Below are 24,866 nucleotides of genomic sequence, written 5' to 3' on the forward strand. Positions count from 1 at the left end.
CAAAACTGGAGCCTTTGACTAAGCGAAATGCAGGAGGGAAAAAAAATAACAAGAATAAGATGCTCTCGTTCTCGTAGACGTGGGAGGTGTGGACGTCAGGTTTGCTTCTGGTTTATTCTGGGATCATTTTGATGCTGAGCTTTATATTAATATCTTCACACCATCAAAAATACAACGCAGCAGACGCCAAACCAAGATAGTGTTGTTATTTTTTTTAACACAAAGTCTCTGCGAACGACAGACTATGGTGATATTTCGTAATTGAAATATTTTGGCGTGAAAATGTGCCGTTTGCTTCGTGTTTTCTGGAAAGGGACTTCCTAACTGGATCAATTAGTGGTGTGATATGTGCTCATTCGAATACTTTGGCAAAATTCAGAAGCCTTGCTGTTTTTTTATTGTTATTATTGTTACCTGTCTGTCTGCTCCACACGTACAGCTGCGATTCATCAAGGCCGTGTGGGGCTCAGTGCTGTCCGGGTCCCGAGAAGCTGCTTAAACACACAAAGCCTCAGCGTGCCGTGTCTGTGTGGTTATTAACAAACGTGTTGTCCCACATGAGATCAGCCTGAAATGAGAACAGAATTCATAAGGCCCTTCAGATTCGTCTCCTTTTGCGGTTAAAATGGGATTTTGTGGTGAAAGGGCACACAGGGAGGCATGGATGAAGTTCTTCATGGAAATTCTTGACAGATTTTTGAAAAGAAGTGAATTAGCTTGTAAACAACTGAGCCTGTTGAGGATGCCCCTTTGACACCCAGTTATGATCCTATCGCCTGTTACATATGAGCCAGTTTACCTGTGGAGGTGTGTTTTGAACTGCACACAGCTTTCTTTTGTTGCTTTGGTCCAAACTTGTTTGAAACGTATTGCTGGCATCAGACTCAAAAACAGCACATATTCAGTCATTGAAGTCGATGTTAGACGTTGAATATGTTGTCTTTGTACCGTTATCAATCGAGCGTCTAAAATGTTCATGTTGTGTTTTATTTGCGTTTTGCACAAATAGAAAAATAGCAGAAAGTAAAGATAAATCGCAGATTGACTTTCTGTCTACAAAATTACTGATCTCCTGTCAGTTTTTTGTTCTGACAGCTCATGTCAACCCAAGCTCATCCAGATCAAGTTTATCCCCTTAAACTGGGGACCGAGAAACCGGAAGGGGCTCCTCCTGCGTCTAAAAAATATTTCTGTGTGACAGTCAGAAACAAAGCTGAGGAAATCTGATGGAAACTTCCAGAAATCACAGTAAAAGCTCTGCTGTTGCCCCCTCGGTGTGACTGCTGGGGCTTCGGCCACGCGGGGGTAACGTCTGTCACAGAGATAAGAGCTGAGGAGAGAGCCTCCAGGCTACGGCTTATCACACACACGCACACACCCCGAGGGAATACACAAACACACACGCGTACGCACAAATGCATACGGAGTGGTGGTGTGTGAAGCCTTCCATGTAGAGAGATTTGAGGTGGTGGTGGGGGAGGGTTTATATCTCACCTCAGTATCACCAGGCGCCCGGCAGCGCTAACTTCAGCCTGTTTCTTTATCTGTCTCACAGCAAGATGAGCGTCCGGTCAACAGATTACCGTCAGCGGCGCAGAGCTCAGGTAGAAAGAAGGAAAACTGTCTGTCTGAATCTCATATTCAGGCGTGAGATATTTGGCAGCTGATGGTAAAACACGGTTGCTGCTGTGGAGCGGAGAGCCGCCTACAGCCTGGTGCTCTAGTTGCATTATGGGTAAAATACCTGTGGAGTCTTGTCAGACTTGAAGCATCAAATTCCTTAAATGTTGTTGTTTTCATACAGGAATTCAGAAAGTTTTGATCACCGAGCCAGCATGTGACCACAGAGGAAAACTCTGAACTTGTCACAGGATTCGTGATTGGTTTCATAATGGTGTTTAACAGTAACATCCCCTCAGCGCTAGATTCAGTGTTCAGTCGAAACCTCCGGAGGTTGTCGGTTTCTCACGTATTTGTTTTTTGAACATTTAATGATCATCCGGAGATGATGATGACACCAGCCTGAGTGAACATCAGTGCAGCGTGGCCTCAGGACATGTCAGGTTTTAAATAGTGGTTAACTCTCTGTTTGTCATATTCAAATGGTCAAAACCTTATTTTCTCTTTAACTTCTGTGTAGGACCCTGAATGCAACAAGTTGAGTCTGTGGGAAATGCAGGAAATCACAAGCTGAAGCAGAAAGATACGCGAGGTACATTAAAACTCTTCAGTGAGGAATTATGTTCTCTGTGCTGCGTGTTTATAAAGGAAAAATAACACCTAACAAAGACACTAATTACCCCTCAGTGCAAGGCAGAGTGCGCCCTGACGCTCCCTGCAAATGGATGGGGGTGGACTATCCCACATGCTAACTATTAAAATGTAACTGATGTTTGTGCTGATTTTGATGTAGTGTGCTATTTAAATGCAAACCTTTTAGTATATTGAGTCAAGATGAGAATAAACACTACTTAACCGCTCCAACAAGTGGGAGGAGCTACACTCTAGCAACAGCTCAAAGTAGTTGCTGTGGATTTTGTGAGAACACTACATCAGAGCTGTGGGGTTGCCTGAAAATAACTCACATCCTCAAGCCGACTCAGGGCGCTGTCATCAGACAATCACAAATTATCATCAGTCAGCTTTAATAAAAGGTTGATATATTTGAAAGTGTGTCTGTATTGGCCACAAACGTGTGGTGTGTTGTGTGCTTTAACACTGCATGATCTGCAGTACATCTGTTCAAGTGTCCTGCCTGTCAGGATGTACTGCAAGGTGTGTGTGTGGGGGTTAGCTGATGTGTGCTGGGGGCAGCAGGGAGGCCTGGTGGGGACAGAGAGAAGGTCTCATTATTGAAAGGTCAACAGCAGCAGTGTGGCCTGTTCCAACCGCCGCATCTCCTCTCCATCACCGCTTCCATAGTCAGAGCTCAAGGACTGAAATGTCAAACGTGGAGCTCAGAGGTTTTTTTGCTGCGAGATTCACTGCTGCTTTTGAATGTTAGGCTGTCGGTCCAAGTTGTGCAACTTTGTGTTGGGCCACCAATAATATCTTTAGCAGTGTGGTTCAGCAAAAGCTGTTAATGTGAATGTAGAGATTTACTCCAGGGAAGGTATTTAAAGGTCTGTTCCAGAGGTTTTCATCATTTGAGCCAAACTACACTTGAAGGAACACAAATTGAAGTAGAATGAAATAGGTGAATTTTGGGGGAATTTTCCTGTTGTGTATGTGTGTGTGCATTAGTGTGTGTACATAAATGACACCTAATTAGGATTAGGCCTATAATTAGCTTAAAGTACAAAATACTTCAATAGAGCATAATAGCTGTGAATTTGGAAAAGTGGCTGTGTGGTACAGGAACAAATTAGCAGAATTAACAGAGGGGATTAGGCCTTTGATTAACAGAAAATGAACAAAAATAGGGTTCAAGAGGTGAAAGCGGAGGAATGGGGGAGGGTGCTGGCTCCACAGAATAAAGTCTGGTTATTTCTACCAAGTCTCATTGCTAGATTATTTTCTGGGAAGCGAGCCAAAAGTTGGTGTTACATTCTCAGCCGGCGGCTGTCCCTTTTCTGTCCTTCAAGACAGTCGCAAGTACCAGAGACAAAGAATTGCACTGAAATGCGGTGACAAGTACGGTGGCACAGAAACAACACCTCAGGTCTGGGAGAACTGAAACGTTTTGTTCGTCAAGGACAAGAATATTTTACACTTAGGAAGCTGTCAACAGCTGAAAGGTTAAAGAAGAACATCAGATGGAGGCGAAACTGAAAAAATGTCAAGTCACTTAAGGTAAATCTAACATCTTCTTTTGTGTTTTTTCATGAGACACATCACAGATCTTTCTAATGTCAGCTAACAGTTGTGAAGAAAACGGGTCTGCATTAATTCAAAATATCATTTTGGAGTTTTCATTTAACTTTTTGTTTGGTTAAATTGCTGGACCCTGCTGGCAGCGAATGACTAATTTTACGACTAAGAGTGAAATATTGATGAGGGCTGGCTGGGCTTGCAGTTTGTCACTTTGAGCACTGAAATGACCACTGAGAGGCCTTTGTTGGTTAAAACAGCAGTGTTATCCACAACTGTCAGTCTGAAAATGAACTTTAATGTCACTCCTACTTCACTGCGGTGATAGCATTTAAAGGACCCACTGAAGGCAGACTCACCGTTAAATTCCAGTTCAAAAACTTACCAAACTGCTCTGTGGTGTATATGACTTCCCATCAACCAAAACCAGACTCCACTTTGAAACTTATCCATCTTGTCGAAACAGGATGCATTATTGATACATAGCCAGCAGAATGGGAGCGAGGAGGTTGAGGGGCTGAGTGTTGCGTGGTATATGGTCTAAATATTTCAAAGAGAGGTGCTTGTTTCTCTATGTTCCTCGCCTGAATATTTAACATTTGGGGCCCTTGCGGGTTGAAGCAGTCAAGATTTCAAGACTTTCTGTTTTACTGCTGCAGTGAGAGGAGAAGGGCGAGCTGAGCTGATGGAGCTGAGCCTGAGCTGAGGCACTGCTGGTTTCAATCAGGGAGAGGCAGCATGTGGGTGACCCACGGACAAATGAGCACGCACTAGCACACAGACTCGTCGTGCACCGTGTCCACCTCATCTGGGCTTCTTTCCAACACTTCACTTCTCTCTTTTCAGTAGTTGCGGTTTTCTGAATGCGCCATCCAAGTCCGCACTTCTTCAGCTGTCTGGCTCCAGGCAGAATTACGTGTAACAGTTCACTACATGCGTACAGAAAGACTGTGTAATGCACATTATATACATCAAGTACAGTCTGTCAGCTCTGTACATACATCTGTGGTTCATTATGTGGTAAAAATACACAAATCGCCATCCTGAATTTTACATGCACTAAAGCACGCTGTATTAATCTCTCGTATCTGCCTCTGCGCACGTGTTTATTCGTTATAAGCACGTTAGGCAGTGGACTAAACTCAGGCCGAGCCTTCATTGGACTTACAGGGTCAGATGTTTGACGTGTTACCTGCAGCTGAAGCGATCTGTGATTACCTCTGTGCTTCTGCTTCTTCTCAGACACTTTTCTCACTTTTATTTTTTTTTTTAATGCAGTTTATTCCAGGGGTGCAGACACACGCTACCTCAAAATACACACTAACAGATACACTCAGACACTCACACAAGTACTTATATAAGTACAGTGCATGCACACAAATACGCACAGAACATCCGATTTGTGTCGAGGGCTTAGTCACATTTCTCATTTCTCTCAGTGTTGCAGCTGCAAGCTTTTCCCTTCTGGCCTGACACGCCCGAAGGCCTCAATAAACAGTCCATCTCACTCTGTGTTTGTGTGTCTGTGTGTTTATATGTGTATGTGTGCATGTGTGTAGTAATTGGCCGGACAGAGTAGTCTCTAATCCTGCAGACCAGCGCGCTGTCTTTCAATTAGCTGGCAGGGCTTGTTCAGGGCCAGCGGGGTCAGACTGCTATCACAATCTGCAGCTAATCCACTACGGAGTGATCAATGCAGAGTGAGGGAAAGAGGGATGAGAGGTGGAAGGTTAGGAGGGGGTGATCTGAGCTTACATGTTTTAGGGAGACAGAGGTTGCATGCTTCAAGACCTTTTAGGCGAGTAAGAGGAGGATGCAGGAAGCAGATGAAGGCGCGATGGACTGGAGAGAAGGAAAATGGCAGGAGAGGATCAAAAGGAGGCTGGTTTCAGACCTCTAAATTGCTGTCCAAATCTCCAATTTGTTCATTTTTTTTTTATATCTGGTGCTGTGCCCACTGACTGCAATTTCTGTCGGTTGGAAAGGCAAGCGTCCAATCAGAACTCTGCAGGAGACTTTAGAATGTCGGCTTCATCTTCCTGTTTATCAACACTAAAGCAAAACTGCAACGAAAAAGTGTGGATGTGATCGATGCAGCTGTACATGTTGTTAGGTTATAGGTCGACTTAACTGTGCGACATAACTCTTAAACACTAACACCTTTGTCAGTCATAATGATAGCAGCAAGCACACAGGATGGATTTGTCCCTCATTACTGATTGGTTAAAAAATTGGTCACGAGCATCAGTAATTAAGAAATCAAGAAATGTACATGTACTGTATCATACAAAGTGTAGGCTAATTTCCCATTGGCAGCTATGAAATTAATTGGTTAGCTTTTAGCCTCGCTCCATACAGACCAGCTGGGTGGAAGCTAACGGCTACTGTAAACAGGAGGCTGTGTATCTGAAATAGATACTAAGATACTGTCCTAAGTTGTCTTTAGAGGCAGCAAAGCAAAGACGCCAGGTGAGATGTTGACTCATCTGTGTTTTTCAGTAGAACTTCTTTGTTGGTCAGACATGGTTCAAATCCAGTTCATCAGGATCAGGTTCAGTCTTGTCTAAGGAACACAAAGGTATAAAGTGACTGCTCTTGTGCTGTAATTACTGCTAATTACTGTTGCCTCATACCACTTTACCACGTTTCCAGCGCACCCTGTTGCTTTCCACCGTGCATAGATTGATTAATTACTGTGTTGTACTTTTTATGGAGACTGATTACATTTGCTCTAACTCGCACTAGTGGTCTACTCCACCCTGCTCCCCCACGCCCTTATGTCAATACTCCGGGAGAGCAAAGGACTGGAGAAAATCTTCTGTAAGCACACACACAACAATGCAAAAGCCTCCAGACTACATACATGACTACATATTCAAAGTATTGAACAGGCAGCAATTTGTCTTGGTTTCATTGTGCGGAAACATCAACATCTCCAGCAACACTTGATAAGCATAGAAGCATAAAGTAAATCTGGGCTGGTGGTGGTGGCAGCGGCTGGATGAGATTGCTGTCCTGATGTTAGCTTTTCATTTTCGTGCTCTTGATCAGATTCATGAACAGGCCACAGTGAGAGGCGAGCAGAGAGAGGGAGAGGTGGATGAAGGAGCAAAAAGAGCAGAGGCTGTAGAGAGCGGCTTTAATTCTGTCCACACTGGGTTTGCTGTTTTCCTCCCTCGCTGGCTCCCCCCATCCTCCCTCTTCTTCTCCCCTCTCTCTCCTTTTTTGCTTTTTTTAAGGGATGGAAGTGATCCATCTGAAATGAGCAAAGGCATGCAATCCCCCCTTCTCTCTCTCTCTTCCCCCTCTTTCTTTCTACTCTCCTGGGCCCCTTTAGCCCCCAAATCCCCTCCCCTCTCTTCCATGGTCCACATTTGCTTAGAAATGAGTCACCCGACCACAAACCGCCCCATTTAAGACGGAGGGAGGATGGAGGGAGCGGTGGAGAAGATGGCGTGGAGGGTGACTTAGAGAGGGAGATGGATTGAGTGAGAGTGGGCGAGAGTGATGGAGAGAGAGAGAGGGAGAGAGAGAGAGAGAGAGAGGGAGGCTGATGGCTGTTTTTCACTCAGCTGGTTTTGTTGATCAGTATCAACAGCCAAGGTCTGGATCCAATCAGCTCCCTGCATTCAGCCAAGCAGAATAAGACTAAAAATATATTTGACAGTGCACAACACTGGCGCATGCACACACACTATATATACACACATGCATACAGTATTCAAACAACACGCACATAGACACACACACACAACCACATACACACATGCACACACACAGCAGCAGCAGCAGTGCAACTTTAGTCCATAATGCAAACCAGAGTGTAGAAGCAGGGTTCTGGATTATGATGCATCAGCGTGTGTGCGCGTGTGTGTGTGTGTGTGTGTGTGTGTGTGCCTGTGCGCGCACACATGGCCATGCATATTAGCTAGGATCTGCAGTGAATTAATGAAGCCACAGACATGTAGGTGTGAGACATCACACTAATTACACCAGCAGTGTGGTAGCCTCGCCATCAATAACGTTCATTAAACTACTGAACCCTCTCAAGTTGACGGCTCTGTGAGTGTGTGGTGAGATGGTGTGTGTGTGTGTGAGTGATAGAGCGACATGTTCACACAAGCAGTGAATAAGCCCCACAGTTGGATGATGGATCGCCATAGATTTGCATGAAATGATTCTTTATGTGGACACAGCTGGCTGACAAAGGGTATTTTTTATCATCATCTCCGCTGCTTCAAAGTCTCAAGCAAGCACTGAAGATCAGAATTCCAAAACATAATCCGGACTTGCAACTCAATCAAATCATTTACAACACAAGGCAGCAACGTAATTTGATTCTCTCCAAATAAGTCTGAGATAAACACACGCATGGAACATTTTACTCAGTTGGTTGGTGAAGACAGTGTCACTGAAACTGAAACCAAAACCCCTGAATGTAAGAGTCTCCGTCCAAGAACCATATGGTGCAGATTGTCAAGAGTGGAGATGTGTGTTCCAACTGCAGGACTTCACCCAAAACTTCAAGGTTGTAGTGTATTTATACACTGATGTTGATGGCTGACACTGAGCAGTTTCTCATCCCTGGAAGGCTCATCGTTAACAAATTGAACCCCTGGGAAGCTGAAGCCTGGACCAGCGTTAAGGCTGTTGCTTCATATGTCCTGACGGGGAGGAGAAATTGTTGTTACAGGAACTACAATCACTTCTTTTCTGGGAATTCTCTAACCTGGCAGCACGTCAGCTTCTCAAAACTGTGCGGTAAACAAGCAAGTTGAAAGTCTTGTGACTTTTTGTTCACAAGCCGTTGGTTCTCTTTTAATCAGGCAGTGAGAAAATAAATGAACCTTATTTTAAAAAAGAAAGACAAAACTGGAGTAAAGTGAACTCAAAAAAAGAAAAAAACAAGAAATGGGGGTGTGATCACATCTTTAGGCAGAGATCTGGAATCAAATCTGTCTTTATATTACAGATTTGTCTCTGTAATCACAGGCCACCCTGCTGGCCCAGTGGGTAGTAAGTGCTCATTTTGCACATAGCAATCTGGGTTTGATTAAATCAGCCTTACAAAACGCATGCACCACTTGACTGCAGTCTTCTATGTGTAGTAAGATTTAAGGGCTAATTGTAAAACAGTGCTTTGCAGACAGTTACGGCCAGCGAGACAAGACATCCTGTGATCCGGAGGCTCTTGACCCTTTTCAGGTCACCGCACTGAATCTTAGACGCTTTTCGAAGACGTAATGAATCATCCACTGCTCGAGGATGTGACACACAAGCCTGTTTAATCACTCAGGAGGAATCAGATCTGCTGACTTGAGAAGACATTTCCTTTACACCCTGGGCTGTGCGTGGAGTGTTACCGGAGCTCTGAAAACTGCATGTATGACCAAAGATTTTAAACTCTTTTGATTGAAAATATAAGTGTTTTTATCTGATGATGGGACTTCATGGATGGAACTTCATAACAAGTTTAGAGGTCCAAAGGTCTCAACGCAGGCAAAATCAGAGTTTTAATCCAAGCAGTAAATTGAAACCAGTTAAAAATTCAAACTGTGCAGCCTTGTGAACCTGCTGGTTACGGAGCAAATACCTGCATGTTTTATTTGTTTATTCTTCATATATGTTTTGTTTTGGGGTTTTTTTTTTGGCAACTTGGCTCTCAACTCGGCTCTGTCGTTGTTAAACAGCAGATTAAACTAGGTAGAGCTGATGCTGTTAATGGCCTCAGTTTGCCCACCACAGGCGATGAATATCAGACTCTACTCATCTGTCTGGTGTTAGCTGATGTACTCAAAATCAATATCCAACCTTGCTGCTTCCATTTTGTTGCCTTGCAGTGTGTTTTTATGGCAGCATTTTATAACTGTACAGTTAATCTGCACTCAGTAAAACTCCTGGCTGGAGTTTTTTTTCCCCTCTGAGGCCTCATATTCCTGTGGTGTCGTGTCCACGGTGGGATTTGTACACTTCAGTGTGTGTGAGTGTGTGTGTTTGTAAGAAAAAGCAGCCAGCAGTTTAGTTTTGTGCTCATACACTGCCAATAGTTTGTCAAAAGTGAGTTAAAAGTGAGTTTGTATGTTCATACTCTCTTAAGGGTGTGTGTGTGTGTGTGTGTGTGTGCAGGCTGTAATGTTTTATGTATTTACACTTAAGGCTGGTTTAGGATGGTTCTTAAGGTGAATGGAGCCAGGAGAGGGGAAATCATGTGGTGTGTGTGTGTGTGTGAGAGAGAGAGAGAGAGAGTCATTTACTGAGTGTTTCTATGAGCAACTGTGTGTGCGGCAGCTGGATGCTAAATGAGTGTAGAGCTTGAAGAGGAGGCACTTGGAAAACCTCCTGAAGTTCATAACCCCTGCAGGGGGCCGCAGAATGGGGAAAACTTAATTAGACTGTAAGGGTTGTGTGTGTGCGTGTGTGTGTGTGTGTGTGTGTGCGCACGCACACTCAAGCATGTAGGTGAAACTTGTATGTGTGCCTCTTGTAAGTTTGAATGTGTGTTTTCTCTTGAAAAAAGCTTAGAGATGAGCTTTCAAGGTGAAAAAGGGTAATGAGCTCGGAAAAGATGAATCCACCCATTTATCCGCACATCCATCTATCCATCTATTCCTTCATCCACACCCACTGCATCCGCCCTCTTTCCCTCCCTTCTCTCTCTGTCTATCCCTCTCCGACTGTCTGGGCTCTTTAGTTTTCACCCCATCTGCTTGCTCTGTGTCGGAAGCATCCATTTAAAATCCTGAGCGTCTCAGAGGGGAGAGCACAGTGAGGTTCAATGGGCCACGAAAAATGCCAAAAACAAGATGTTTAAAAAAGTCATTCTAACTTTTCCCCTCTCGCTCTCTCTCTGCCTTTCTCCGTCTCTTTTTATGTGGTTTACAGTTTAGCATTTTCTTTCTTTCTTTCTGGCTCTCTGTCTTTTTTTTTTCTTTTTCCCACCCTCTGATTATTTCCTCGCTGATGAAAAGCGAGGGGAGAGAGAGCCGGAGATGAAAAGCGCAGACTAGAATCCATGATGAAGAGACAGAATCGAAGATGATTTAGGCAGGAAATTTCCTCCCTCACTGCGGCAACCAGGGGTTGCATGAGGAAATGATTGAGATCGTCATGGAAACACCGGTGGTCGGATGCGGGAGGGGGGCATTGTAAGAGTTCGTTTGTGGGGGCAAAGGAACGATTTGTGTGTGTGTGTGCGTGCGTGCGTGTCAAGGATAATGAGGGCTAATTGAATAGGCACCATGGCTCTTGCAGTGTGTGTGTGTCTGTATGTATGCATGTGTGCAAGTTTGTCTGTGTCACCAAGCATAATTAAGGGTATGTGTGTGTGTGTGTGTGCGTGTGCGTGTGTGTGTGAGATGTACAACCTCTGTGGCTCGCTCAGAGGTGTGACACAAATACACACTGAAGGCTTCTGGTGTCTTGTGCCTAATAGATGTTTGTGAGGTTTGTGTGTAATACTGCTTATCTGTGTGTTTGAATGAATGGAGAGAAATTAAGAGCATTAATCATTTATACAGTTTGTGTGTGTGTAGCTGTGTGTTTGCTTCAGAGTGTCTGTATGTAGTACAAGTGTGACTGATGATGTTTGGATGTGTGTGTGTGTGTGTGCGTGTGTGCAGAGGTTTCTGTGGGTGTTGGCATATGAAGACGAAACAAAGAGAAAGTGCATACTGAGTATTTTTCATTATGCTGCAACAATTAGTGCAGAAACGGTGACTTAAAAACCAACTTAAAGCCCCATTAACTGTAGCCTAATTATTTCCCTAATGTGGTTATATGTTTCTTATTTAAACAGCAGAGGGTCTTTCTAAACTCTGAAACAACAGACAGAGAGGGGTAAGTGCTGAATAAATTTTGTGTCTTGTTTGAAAAATAACTTTTGCTTTCAAATTGATGTAAACTCAGTGTAACGTTATAAATTAAAGTTCCAGTTTGTCTGAGCTTACAGCTGAGGGGTTCAGTAGCACCGAGAGGAAAGTTTAACTTGGAAATGTGCTTATTATTGGCTTTTCACCAAGTTTTAGATGAGCTCAGTACGGCTCTCTTTGCTGTTGATTAACTACAAAGCTGGAGCCAAGATACAGTTAGCCTAGCTTAGCATTAAGACTCAAAGCAGGGGGGAAACAGCGAACTTAATCTGTGTGTTGAGGCTAAATATTCAGTGTCAGAAGCTTGGTGACGTAGCCACGGCTCACAGTCGCAGTAGCTCCCCAGCTTCTCTGCTCTTTATTTTTATTTGCCGTTCACACCTCCTGACCTCTGGGTTGTTCAACATTTCATTCCATGAAAAGTTTTGTTGGAAGCTCAGTCACTAACTGGAATACACTTTCACATTGTTCATTCAACACTATTAACTCCTGTCTCGTAACCAGCAGGCTTGAGGGAGTATTCAATCTCCCTTGTTAGCAAAATCATCAAAATGCATCCTCCTTGTTAACCTGCCATGATCTCAATCCCCTGAGGTCACTAAATGGGTAGACCACAGACCAGGTCCAGACCAAGACGCTGTTCTTTCCAGACTTGGACCTTAAACAGATAAATTACTGAGAATCTGAATGGGGCATTTCTAGGCTTTTACAGTACCAGCTGCCCAGGAAACTCACAGACTCGTTGCATGCCGATCAAGTCTGTGAATCTGAGTCAGTGAATGAGACAGACACCCACAGGGGACGGACGAGACGAGGGACAACAGTCGGAGAAATAAGTGAGTCAGAGAAAAATCATTTCACATGGTGTCTTCTAAAAACAGGAAAGCAGAAATCATCTGCTGCTCATAAAAGTCTGCAAATCATTTCTTTCATGGTCAGTTTATACTTTAACAGGGTTAAATAAAGCTACAATGGCTTCCTCCTTCCTGGACTCTCCAGCTTTGTTTTCCCTCACAGGTCACCGCTGACTTGCTATTGGTCACAGTTGAACACGCTGCCCTGATACTGGGGGTGGTCAGAGGTGGAAGTGACACTTTCAGTCACAGATGGAGGTGAAACACCTTTGTTTTGTTTTTCACTTTCTTCGAAAGTGAGAGTTTTCCAGTTTACCATTTCATAAAAACACATTGATGAGTATGTCAAAGGCAGAACTTTTGTATTTGATGCTGCGTGAGCTTCTGTCACATAAACACATGTAGGCTGCAAAATGTGAAGCTAAATGGGAGGAGAGAAAAAAAATTTCCTGGTAATTATTTTCAGTGTTATTGAAGTTGTGGCAGTACAGTTTGTCTCTGTGTTCTGCAGGTACACTGAAAGACAAAGTACACATGTTTAAATTGTCCCTTCAGTGCAAACCCACTGTGTCAGGTTCACATTAGTGGGATTGTGTATAAGCACATTTAGTGGTCTGGATGTTTTCTATAGTCTTAGCACCGTACATGTTCCCGGAAAGTAGAGCAGCCAGTGTGTGCTTTGTCATTTCTGAATAAATGTTAATCACATTGAGTCAGATGCATAAGTACTACCCTGTGCTAGAAACTGCACAAGTACCTTTCCTGTGCGCGACTGGAAAATTGTAGCCCATTATGGTCCTTCAGTCGGACCTCGTGTGCCTCTTTCATCACGCTTTATTTGCACCTGTCTGCTCAAGATTCAGAAGGAAATTTATTTCTTGAAATCGAAGATAAAGTCCTTCAAAATGCATCTTGTCGAAGTCAGCAGTGAAATATTTAGCTTCAGCTTGCTGTGTCAGTGAGGAGGTTACCCTCAAATTCCTGCCGTACGTCTGTGATTTCCTGTCGGAGTTGCCTCCGGGTCCCATTAACCTGCTGCGATAACATTTAGCCTGGGCCTTACCTCCCCCACCTCCACTTACATCTGCTAGGATTATGAGCCTGTGCCTTCCAGAGACGTGGGGATGCTAAATCATGACTTAAGTCTTATTACTATAATTTGTTTATGGCTTTATATTACAGAACATAACATGAACACAGTTTAAAGCTCACGTTTCTATACTAGAAACCAGACCAGAGTTTTAAGATGACATAATCCTTTATTCGATCCTCCAGAGGGGAAACGAGACTGTTATGGCAGCACAAATGCTGAATTAAGGACAAATAAATAGACAAACTTAGAAATGAATAATTACTGGTATGGAAAGACAATATTCAGTGACAGCCTGTAGATGCAGAGTTCCTCTAGAGGCAAAAGACATTAAAGGTGTTTAAAGCACAAATAACAGCAAACTTGCAACAAATGCCAGCTGTTTTCAATAATAATAGAAGAAATCCTCCATCTGCGCCCGTGGCACTGATTTGAGTGTGTTAAGATAGATGCCAAAACTTGAATGAAGTATCGAGAAGCCTGCACTCAAAACCAAAACAAGTACTTTTACACTGAAGATGCAGTAATGTGATGGGGCCTTTCTGCACATTGGAAAACGTATTTACTGAGTTTGCTGTCTGGTCTCTTCGTGATCTTGCCGTTCAGATATTCAGAACAGCTGATGGCTTGAATGGCTACAGAGAAAACCAGCTTGGTCAACATGCTGAAGTTACAACTCATATTATTGCTTATTTTAATTTTCACTTCATAGCAGCGCTGTGTCTATACCAGAACCCTTTTTGTACTGGGTAAAAAGTAAAACTGGTACCTGTGGCTCTTTGTGTCTGCCTGCTGCTGTTGAACTCAGCCATTTTGATTGCATGTAAATATGAAGTTTGTCCTACTTATGCGGAAGACATTTCTGAGTTCTATGAATTTTCTGCAGTGCGTTTCTGAGGGAAACGCGGCAGCTGATAGTGCTGCTGACCTTTGTCTGAACATTGCAGTTACTTAGTTTTTGAGGAACCTGCTCGACTTTGTGTAGGAGGAGTTGAATTTCCTCGAAGCACGCTGTACTCTACAGGTCATCCGAAGTCGACGTTTAAGTGGTAATTTTATGGCGTTTTTTTGTGCAGTTCATATTAACAACTGAATTATTCAGGCATCTTTATGAGTCCACCAATGTGAGATCCAGAGGCTTAGTAAGTGATCGCTTTTCAATAACACATAAAGAACATTTATATACCTACAGCCTCCTTCCAATACAATAAAAAGGAGGAACGAATATTTTATTTAAGACCCAAAGTCACATCTTCTTTCTGAGTAGGAGGATCTCTGTGGTTTGTCCTTCAGTATTTTATCTTCCAATATAAGGTGTTTTGATGTTTGGAGTATGATCGTGGGTACATTTTTATATGTCTTGTCCTTGACCAGAAGCTGCTTTTAATGAGAATTCCCACTGTGGAGCCTTTACAGTCACCGCCTCGGGTTTATTATATGACTTTTGAAGCAGCTCTCCACATTTTCAGGCCATATTTTAGAGAACATTTCACAGCAAGGGGAAGGCGAGAGGTGGCGAAGGAGATCAACAAAAGATTATTTAGATTCCTCTGCTTTCATACTATTGAGACTCTTCTGCTCCTGTCTGCCGTCTCTTTCTCCCTCTCTGTCTCTTTCTATGTTTGTCTGTCTCACTCCTCCCTTGTAACTCTTTCCACCTTTCCTCTCCGCATCCCAAATCTTCTCATTTAGATTATCCCTACAGCGGTGAATGTAACTGAGTAGAAATGGATAGTTTTCATTGGCCTGTCTCTCTCTCTCTCTCTGTCCCTCCCCCCTAATCTCCTCCATGTACATGACACTAATACAGAGACTGATATAAGCTCCCCTGCCTCTCTCTATGACATTTATCACTGTGCTGCTTAATGCAGGCAGGCTGCTTCTGTTGATGAGAAATAAGGATGACAAGCATGGCCTATTTTCTTGCTAACGATAGTCTTTCTGCTTTTTCTTTTTCACTTTTTTTGGTGGTGGTGGGGCGGCGGGCGTATGTTCACAGAACGGTGTTTACTAAAGCGTCTCATTGGGCGGTTGACAAGGATTTGACACTGACGTTGATCAAGCATCTGGCACATTTTTGTCAGAGCTAATCCAGGATCCATTAGCGTTTTAGATTGAAGTCATGTTTGAGAATGCCTGCAGAAACCTTGCATCTGAGAAAAGATGCTTTTCTACTTTACAGATGAAGTTTAAGCTTTTTTTTTTTTTTTTTTTGAAAGGTATTCATGATCATATGGTGTCATGATGAACTCACGTCGACGCATTTTCACATTGACCTCCATGTGGGCTGGTGCCCATTTGCCATGCTCTGTCCAGTATGACCATCACCTCACCTAACTGGCCAGAAAATTGTCGTATCTTTTTAAGAAATTTTGCTTATTCACTTTATTGCCAAGAGACGGTAAGTAGAGAGCATCAGTGTCAGTTTCATGTCTGCACACTAAGTGTGGAGCTGGCACCTGGAGGCAGTTAGTTTTGCAGAAAGAATGGCTATTTGAGCTGACTCTGTACAAAGTTTGAAAAATATGCCTACCAAAACACCTTCAAAGCTCACTGATGTCGAATCGTGTTTGTTTAATCTTTACACCAAAAACAAGTTGAGGTTTTTATGGGCTCTAACTATTTCTTTTCCTGTCACTGAACTGTTGGCAAAAAAGCGAATAAGCGTGTTTCTTTGAATGTCAAATACTCCTCTAAGTTTGTTTCTGACTGAGGAAGCAGAATGCAAACCAATTAAGGACCAGGTATGTCCCGTCAGAACTGCTTTTAACCGACTTTAAAACCAGCAATCTGACATTCACACCCACTTCACACAGTGATTGTTCGGCTGTGTGGAGGTGAGAAGGAGACGGGAGTTTGAGGTTCTCTCTCTCACTCTCAACTAGTCGATTTCCAACTGAGAACTGCACTATAAATGGCTTCCAGGAGAGACTGTCTGAAAATGTGCACCGTTATCCCAGTATCCAAACAACATGATGGCTTCATGCCCCCCCACCGCTCACTCTGGGGGCACGACACATGCAAAGACGCATCCAAGAGCTGGAATTTTTTTGTGAACGTTGCCGTAGCGTTGACTTACTAATCTCATTCATAGCTTCCAGTATTTCATTATTCACATGTCGATTCCCTGCACCCGTCTTGCACATTTCCTAACCTGGTGTTCAAATATTGAACTCCATGGAGATCTAAGAAGGGCCACATTCAGATACTGAACCTGAACATACAGATAAGGTCCTGGGTTGACTGATGCAATACGGACATGTTCAGCACATATGGCACATGGTCTCATGTTTCCTCGATATGACAGCCAGCTTTTCACTCTTCCCTTCGGTGTGGCCATTCGGATCAGGTATTAACACTGTCTCTCCTCTCTCTGGCTGCAGCTATGGCTATATTTATCAAGTCGGCCTCATTCGCTAACGCAAAGAGGAGGCAAGTACCTCCCAGTCGTCACAAAAGCAACAGAGTTCCTTTACACGAGATCATTTCTGTTTAGATATCATCCCTCAGCTTTACTTTGGTAGGAAATTGGAGAGACTGTTGTGCTACTCCTGTATGTGACCCAAGATTTATTGAAAAATTAACATGCCAGGCCTAATGGGCATTTGTGGAGGCCTTGTTCTTTATAGCCCATACAGAATAATAGATTTTTAAGCACTTGATTAACAGAGGAACGACAGCCACCAAAGACCTTCCACAAAACACCATTATTCAGCTGTCTCTCACTCAGGCACTTGATAAATGCCACTAGTGCTTAAGATATAAATGACACAATAAATAAAAATAACGCTTTGGCTGAGGCGTGGTGTTGCCATGCCAGTCTGTAAGTTTCCAGAGAGACAAAACTAGGACAGGCAAAGTTGGATTCATCATCCTTAATGCCTTCTGTCACTTCAATTGGATATCACCAGACACTGTCCCCTAATTTAGACATCATATCCTGTCCCAAGAGCCCCGCCTCATACGCCCAACCCGTCTGTCTCACCCTGGCGTAACCCTCCTGCATCCCCATGTGAGACCAGAGCAAAAGGATGTTTGAAATCAAATTGAGACCTCTCCTCCTAACTCGTCTGCTATCCTCTCTCCACAAGATCCTCTTCCTAGTTGTCTCTCCACTCGCTCAGTTCCTCTCCTCTTTCATCTCCTCTTTTTTCTCCAACACCCTTGGAATGAACAATTTGTATGAATCACAGGCTCTCAATCCAGGCTCACTTATAGTGACATCCCCCCACTGGTTCTGTCAGCAGAACTCACACTCACCAGTGCCATACAGATCATTATTTGATGACCAATGTGATTTCACTGAAAGAAAAAAATAATGTCATTCTCTCACTGGTGCTGCCCTGGCACATAACCCCACACGGTGCTCATTTCAGCCAAGCTCAGATTGTTTGATTGGCATTCACTGCTGTGTTTGCCAGGAGTGCTGGCAGAACCTCGCTGTTATTTGCATAAAACAGGAAGGGGTTGAAATATCCCTGCTGTTCTGCGTTCCGCTGCCCTTGCCGCACCCAAAAAGAAAAAATCAGCATGCAATACACACAATAAAAAACATTAGCTGGCCTTGTGTGGTTCTGCGCTATAGGTTCAACGCATCCCCCTTGCCTGTTTTGACACTTTCTTTTCTTCTCTTTTTAACTCAGCGTGAATCCACTCATACAAATCCTACGCCATATGAGCCAGACCTCTTTTCTCTCTCTCATATTCCGGCAGAGAATCCTTTTAAAAATGTCTTGGCAAGAGTCTTGCTCCACAGTGTGAACCTTTTACCTTTGTGTGCTGCTGATCAGTGAGATCTGGACTTGGTCCTGGGTGGACAGCGGGCGATCACTCTGCCCCGCGGTTTGACTAGCTGACCGATAAGAGAGGCTTGGGGAGGAGGCAGTGAAAGCAGAGGACGGGAGGATGAGAAAGGGATGAGCTCCGGGTATAATTAGGAGGCTGGGAAAGAAACAGGGTAAAAATGGGAGAGCTCGAGGGATGTTCAGCATTGTGGCACAATCCAGGCACGACTGTGTGCTCATTTCCACTGAACCTCTTTAAATAACCCCTCTGTCTGTCTGTCTCTGTCCTGTGTTTCTGTCTCTGTGTCTGTCTGTGTGTCTCTGCTGGGCCGATACCTCTAACTCATGGCAGAGAGAGCACGACACACAAAACAAACCGCTTTTTTTGCTGATGCTGTAAACTCATCTCTCATTTTTGTTTCAATCTTGGACTGAAACAAGAGTGGAGAGGCAAACTTGGCTCACACCAACATGAAGTATATAACAAAGGACGTTACAGTAGTAAAGGCTTTTCCCCAGCTGGCAAAGGGGGGCGGGGCAACAAAAACTGAAGTGCCAGCAGCTGGACAGACATGTGTGTTGAGCGAAATGTCTGCAAAATGCAGCGCAATGAGCCGCTCGGAGAGAGTGAATGAGACCCATTCAGCCTGATCCCAGCAATGACTGACTGCACCCTTTCCAAGGGATTACACTGGGAAGAACATTACTACACACTTGTAAGAGGATTGTAACACACGTAGAAGAAGACACTTCTACTATCACTACAGCACATTCACAATACAAGAAGAACTGTGATCACCTCCTCCAAAACTGAGCAAGACTTCCTTAAAAACAGCCATCAATTCCTTGCCCTTTTTTCTTTTCCTCCACCCATTTTTCTATCCCTCCTTCCAACCCCTTCATCCCTCTGCAGAAGCCTTGGAGGATCCGTCCAGTGCGGGCGTTGTGGCGGGCGCCGTGATCGGCTCCCTTCTGGCTCTGCTATTGGTTGTCGCACTCGTTGCCGTTCTCCTGACCCGAAGTCGCCGGCAGCAGAGACGCGGCTACCCCAGCAGCGGGGACTCCATAGCAACTGGCAGCGGTGGCAGCAATGGCGGAGACTATGGCAATAAAGCTCGCCTACTCTTCAGTGCGCCTGGCAACAACAGCAGTAAGAACGGGACGGGTGCAAACAACAACGGGCCCATCTACACATTCCGGGAGGGCTGTGACGCCACGGGGACTCTAACGGAAAAGGCCGGTGACTACCACCCTCATCATCTCCACCATGCCTCAATCGGTGACCCTCCCTCCGCCCACGACATCCTCCTTAGTGGCGAGATGGACGAAGCTGAGAGGAGGAAATTTGAACTGGATGAAAGCATGGAGGAAGAAGAGGAGCGATACGATAGGTTTGGAGGCGTCGGGGGAGGCGGGAACATGCTACCCCCAGCCTATCACGCCCGCATAGGTCACGGCGGTGAAGAAGAAATGGATGCATACCTCGACGATGACATGGAGTCTCAGAGAGACGGCTCTGTCATTTCCCGGACTGCCATTTATGTCTGAGGACAGGGAGGGGAAAGGAAAGGTGAGAGCTGGAACAAAGGAAAGGAGATGTGATGGAGGAAGAGGGGAGTTCGAGCCAGTCCCCTTCGCCACCCAACAAATCAACATCGCTTCAATCAGCACCGACCTGCTTTACATTCAACCGATTAAAGACGCCATCAGTTATATCCTCTCTGCTTGACACCGACTGTACAGTTTTATAAAAAGAGAGAAAGAAAAATAATAAAAAGGAAACAGAGGGCCGAAATGAAATCATTGTGGAGCTGATGAAGGAAAAGTGCCCTGTGGCTGAATATGTGACTGTTTGTGTTTACCTGTATAATGGAGACAGATTTCACTCTGTGTCAGCCAAATATAACAAAACATAATTAAAAAAAGGCTGCGAAAAGCAAACAAAAACCATAACGACTCTGATGCGATGCTGCTTATTGCTACGTTATTGTTTCTTCAGCTTTGCAAGTGTGTGATCGTGCTGAGTGACTATATTGTTTGTGTTTTATACCTTGCCATAAACCGTCATTTGCAAAGCCGTGAGCACGATATCCACTATTCCAAAATCAACAGTATTCATCAATTGCCTTCCTGTTTAATATTGAGAAGCCTTCATTAACATGTTGAGCTCTACATAAAACTGTCCAAACAGCTTCTGTGGATGTTGACGCTGAGCTGCAGACTCCAGCTCTTCGGACAGGCCTGGGACTTAACCCGAATTGTTTAAAAAAAGGACTAACTCGACATCTCGGAAACAATGGTGGAGTTTCTGTTCATCCCAGTGATGGCATTGTTGGGGCTTACAGTGACTCGCCCCACCCTGTGACTCCACCTGGTTTCCTGATGGGCGCTGCTGAAGCGAGGGCCACTAAACTGAATAACATAAGAGACTTAACAGTGTGTGCTAATGTGTGGCTGGCTGTGGTGTTAATGATGTGCATCATCTATATATTGGGCGTCGTCTCACTATAGCACAGTTGTTGTTGTTCTTGTTGTTCTTGTTGTCGTAGTAGATGTCGTTGCCGCTGTTGTTACTGTTGTGTAATGGTGTCAATCTCGCTAAGGAAAAGACGCACCGGGAGCCTTGGAGGTTTCACACAGTACCACATTGGGTCGTTAATGACTCATTTAATGGGTTAAAAAGAAAAAAAAAAAGATGTGCTTGTCTTTATTTCCAACTCTTTTTCCCCCCTTTTCCTCTTTAAGTCCCTCCTGACTTTCTCTGTATTTGCTCTTTCTTTATTTTTCTGCCTCTTTCTCTCTTTCCGCATCTTTTCTGTCTGGCCCACATGCATCCTGCACCATTTGTGTGTTTCCCTGACGCCTTGTCCCACACACACACACACACACACACACATTACATCTCTCTCATTCTGCTCTTTCTTTATTTACATAATGGGCGGCTTAGGCGAGTGCCGCACTGACTGTGCGCAGGGAGAGGAGGGATAACTCGTGTTTATGTTCCTATCTGGGTCGCATTCAGCGAGGCAAAATATTCTGCGGCTTTGTTGGGGGCTGCTGTATTTCATGTATTCATTTTCCATGTCCTGCAGAAATGTTCTTAGGCTATGTGCTGGATTATTCCATGTTCTGTATTCTGATTGGACAGAACGACATGGCCTAATACATATTGCAATGCAGGAGGTGAGAGCAGTCTAACTCAAATCTCAAACCCATCTGACATCTTTAATGAGGTCGTCGAACATGCAAAACTTAATTGAAAAAGTGGCAATTTTTAACTTGATTGAAGATGATTTGGACATCACATCACACTACACAAGTAGAATGGCTATGATATGTTTTGTTTTAACACATTTGCTAATGCATAGCAAGAGTTTTAAGACCTAAGATGCAGCTCTTGAGTTTCTGCAAACATCTGCCTTATTGAGTCCTAGTTTTCCTGCTCATCACCTTCACACCATCAAATGGGCAATTTTTTTTTAAATTAATTGTTTTTTGTGTTGAGATGGCTGTGAGATGACACAGGGAGGCTGTGGGGAGGCGAGGGGAGGGGGGCTCTGCATCACATGCCAACCCTCCTGCATTGAGAAACTGGTCAATGTTAGACAGAAAAGAGGCGGTGATGAAGGCTGCAGAGAAGTGAAAGAGGAGGAAACTAGCTTGGCTGGGCTCCATGATTCAACAGCCACACTGAGCACATCCACTCACATAGTTTCTGTGGACTTGCAGTGTTTGATTGAGCAACTTTAGCGGCTGGAGTCATTTTGCAGTCAAAAGTACACAGAGTGTTGCGTAATTATGGCAGTAATATTTATGGGAAAGGATCTGAAAAGGGAATCTGATGATATACATCACTCTAAAACGTCTGTACATTCACAGCAGGTAAACTGCTCATACCCATAAGTCTCCCATTTTATTTACTCATGTCATATTACAGTGTAAGAATATATCTTATATAATAACTAAGATGTTATTACCCAAAAAAGCATTATTATTATTACTGTTCTGTGGGTTTCAGATCCGAACACGGGCTTGGCCGTAAATTGAAAGTATTTAGAATTCAGAAGCTCAGCTGATTGATTTTGCTGTGTTATGGAAGTCGGTTTCAACTGCCCCCCCGAGAGCAGGTCCCTTGTTGTTGATTGTTGTTCTGCACTGTGCAGTCTGTTCCTCTGTAAATGAGTCAGTTATATCTGCTGTGTTACAGCACATTTCAGTGGAGCCATTTCATAACATTTCACTGTGTGTTTGGACAGGTTGCCAATTAATCTCTAAAGGAAGTGAGAAACAGCCATACTGTAACCTCTGTTGCCACACGTGTCACATGTAGTACTGTAGGTCTCGCTTATTGTATCACTGCAGTACAGTTTGCAGTAGTGTCAAAGTGTGTTTTCAACTCCGTAGGGTGCATGCATGCTCCAAGATGCAAACAAGTCTGATAGTACATGAATAAGAGATACAGGGTGTATCCGCTTCATAATTTGAACTTAGAATTGATACCTAAATTTGTTATGCTTGAAACACTTTCTTGTATCTCCCAAAGGGAAAATATCTTTTTTTTTTTTTTCTTATTAGAGATTAAAATGTTAATGATGATTTCCAGCCTAAATATAAAATCCCTGACTTTTTGGAGGCATTCAGCACAGTTGCCCCCTGTCTGGCTATCGTTTGCCTCAGCACATCTTTTCTCCAGGGATTTCTTGGAGCAACATAATTCGAAACAGTCGACTGTGATCACAACTTTGGCGCCTAATTAGTCCCGGAGTCTTGTAGCATGTATGTACCCTTAGTGAGAAAACTCATCACCAGTCATAACTTTTGTTTTTGCACAACCCATTTTCAATAAAAAATAAAAAAAACCCTTTCTGAAACAATTCTCTGTGGAAAAGCTGGTAATTAATTAAGCCGAGCTGTGTTATCAGTCTATGAATACCAGACTCCTGCACCTCTTCCTTTCCTCAGCACATTTCACAGCTCAGCACAATATACTGCACCTGCTCTGAGATATTTAGCCTCCTCAACAGATCTGCTACATGAATCAAGTTTTGCTTAGCTAAGGAGCCTTTATTACGGCAGCCTGGAACGCTTCCACACAGGCACACCTGAAAGCTACCTGAGAGGTTTTTAAACAACAAGTAACGCTTTGGTCCACGGTGAGTGTTTGTGAGGGAAGACTTTGACCTCTTTGGCACATTTTGGTCGTGCTGTACAGACTGTGCTTGTACCAGGGTGATCCACCATTATGTTGTCTCCCATCACAGTGCATTCTGTGGGTATGAACATCTGTATCTCCCACAGCTAAGAGATCCAGATTCATATCAGACCTGCATGTCTGATGGAAATGATCGAGTTTGGTGCCTTAATTCCAAAACATCCGCTTCTTCAAATAAGTAAAATGTGATTTAACCTGGAGAAATGTGCCGTCACAAACATGTGTGTACATTTAAGTCATTAAAAGGAGTCATTAAGTTAAAAATCAGGCCTCTATAAATATATCTGACAGAGAAATTTGTTAAAGCTTGATTTAAGGTGGGAAATTAGACATTCAAGATAAGAATCTTGATCTTTTTATTAGCTGAATTCACGTGAACGGGGTTAAAAGGGGAACAGAGATATGGATCTGAAAACTTACATTCTGTTTGCACTGGGAAGCTTCACAAAAAGGTTGAAATGCCACCTTGAAGCAAATCAAATGGAGCAATTCAAATGTGGCTTGTATTTTATATATGTTAGATGATAAAAAATAAGATTTAATCATCCTTAAATAAGACTTCCCTGAACTGCCCTTTTTGTGGTGAGTGAAGCAGACTGTCCCAGCAGCCTGTCCACTGAGTCGAAAATGGGGTCACGCTAGTTACAAGCGTCCCTCTTTGATCTTTAGCCTGCTTTCCCGCCTCACATGGCGTGTGCTCTGTGGGGGGGCGGGGGGATTTCAGTCCTGAACGCAACCCCTGCAAAGTCCTCTCCTTGCTACTGTGGCTGTGGCGCCCATGCTAAGGAGAGGACGCTGTAACAGGTCACTTGGCTCTGTCGGAGGGAAAAGAGAGTGGAACAGAGGGAGGGGAGGATGGAGGGTGAGTCTGGTGGCTCGGTACTCCATCTGGGGAATACCAAATAGACCGGGAGAGAGGGGAGAGACAGGGAGACTTTTTCTTCTCAGATCAGAGAACTCGAGAGTTTGAAAAAAAGAGAAGCAGAACAGAAACTGAAACCCCAGCCCCTGCCGAGAGGATGAAACGACATTGCCGGGTTTTTTTTGTAAACCACCTGAGACTGAGAACGTTTGAAACACTGTCAATTATTCACCATCGAGCCTGGAGTAAGAGATGGGCAGATTTGTTACTTGTGGAGCCCAATTGGTTGGCTGCAGCGTAAAGATGACAGAGAGTGTGTGAAAGGAAGAAGAGATTGGCAAGATGGGATTTACAGAGCCGACAATGAAAGCTGGAGGTAGGAAGGA

General features: G+C 43.9%; 1 protein-coding gene across 3 annotated transcripts in view; it reads left to right on the forward strand.

Moving 5' to 3' along the window:
* pvrl2l (PVR cell adhesion molecule related 2 like) overlaps positions 1-24,866 on the forward strand; it is a 238,994-nt gene that overhangs the window by 125,165 nt on the left and 88,963 nt on the right. The window contains exon 7 of one of the 3 annotated variants that reach the window (XM_046417115.1): positions 19,320-23,280. The exons of the other annotated variants lie outside the window; for them this stretch is intronic. Within the exon in view, the coding sequence (XP_046273071.1) occupies positions 19,320-19,954 (635 nt within the window). The 3' untranslated portion in view covers positions 19,955-23,280. Of the gene's footprint in view, positions 1-19,319; positions 23,281-24,866 lie in introns of those variants that run through there. 3 annotated transcript variants of the gene reach the window in all.

The sequence above is a fragment of the Scatophagus argus genome, chromosome 17 (assembly GCF_020382885.2).
Source record: "Scatophagus argus isolate fScaArg1 chromosome 17, fScaArg1.pri, whole genome shotgun sequence".
NCBI classification, from domain to species: Eukaryota; Metazoa; Chordata; class Actinopteri; family Scatophagidae; genus Scatophagus; species Scatophagus argus.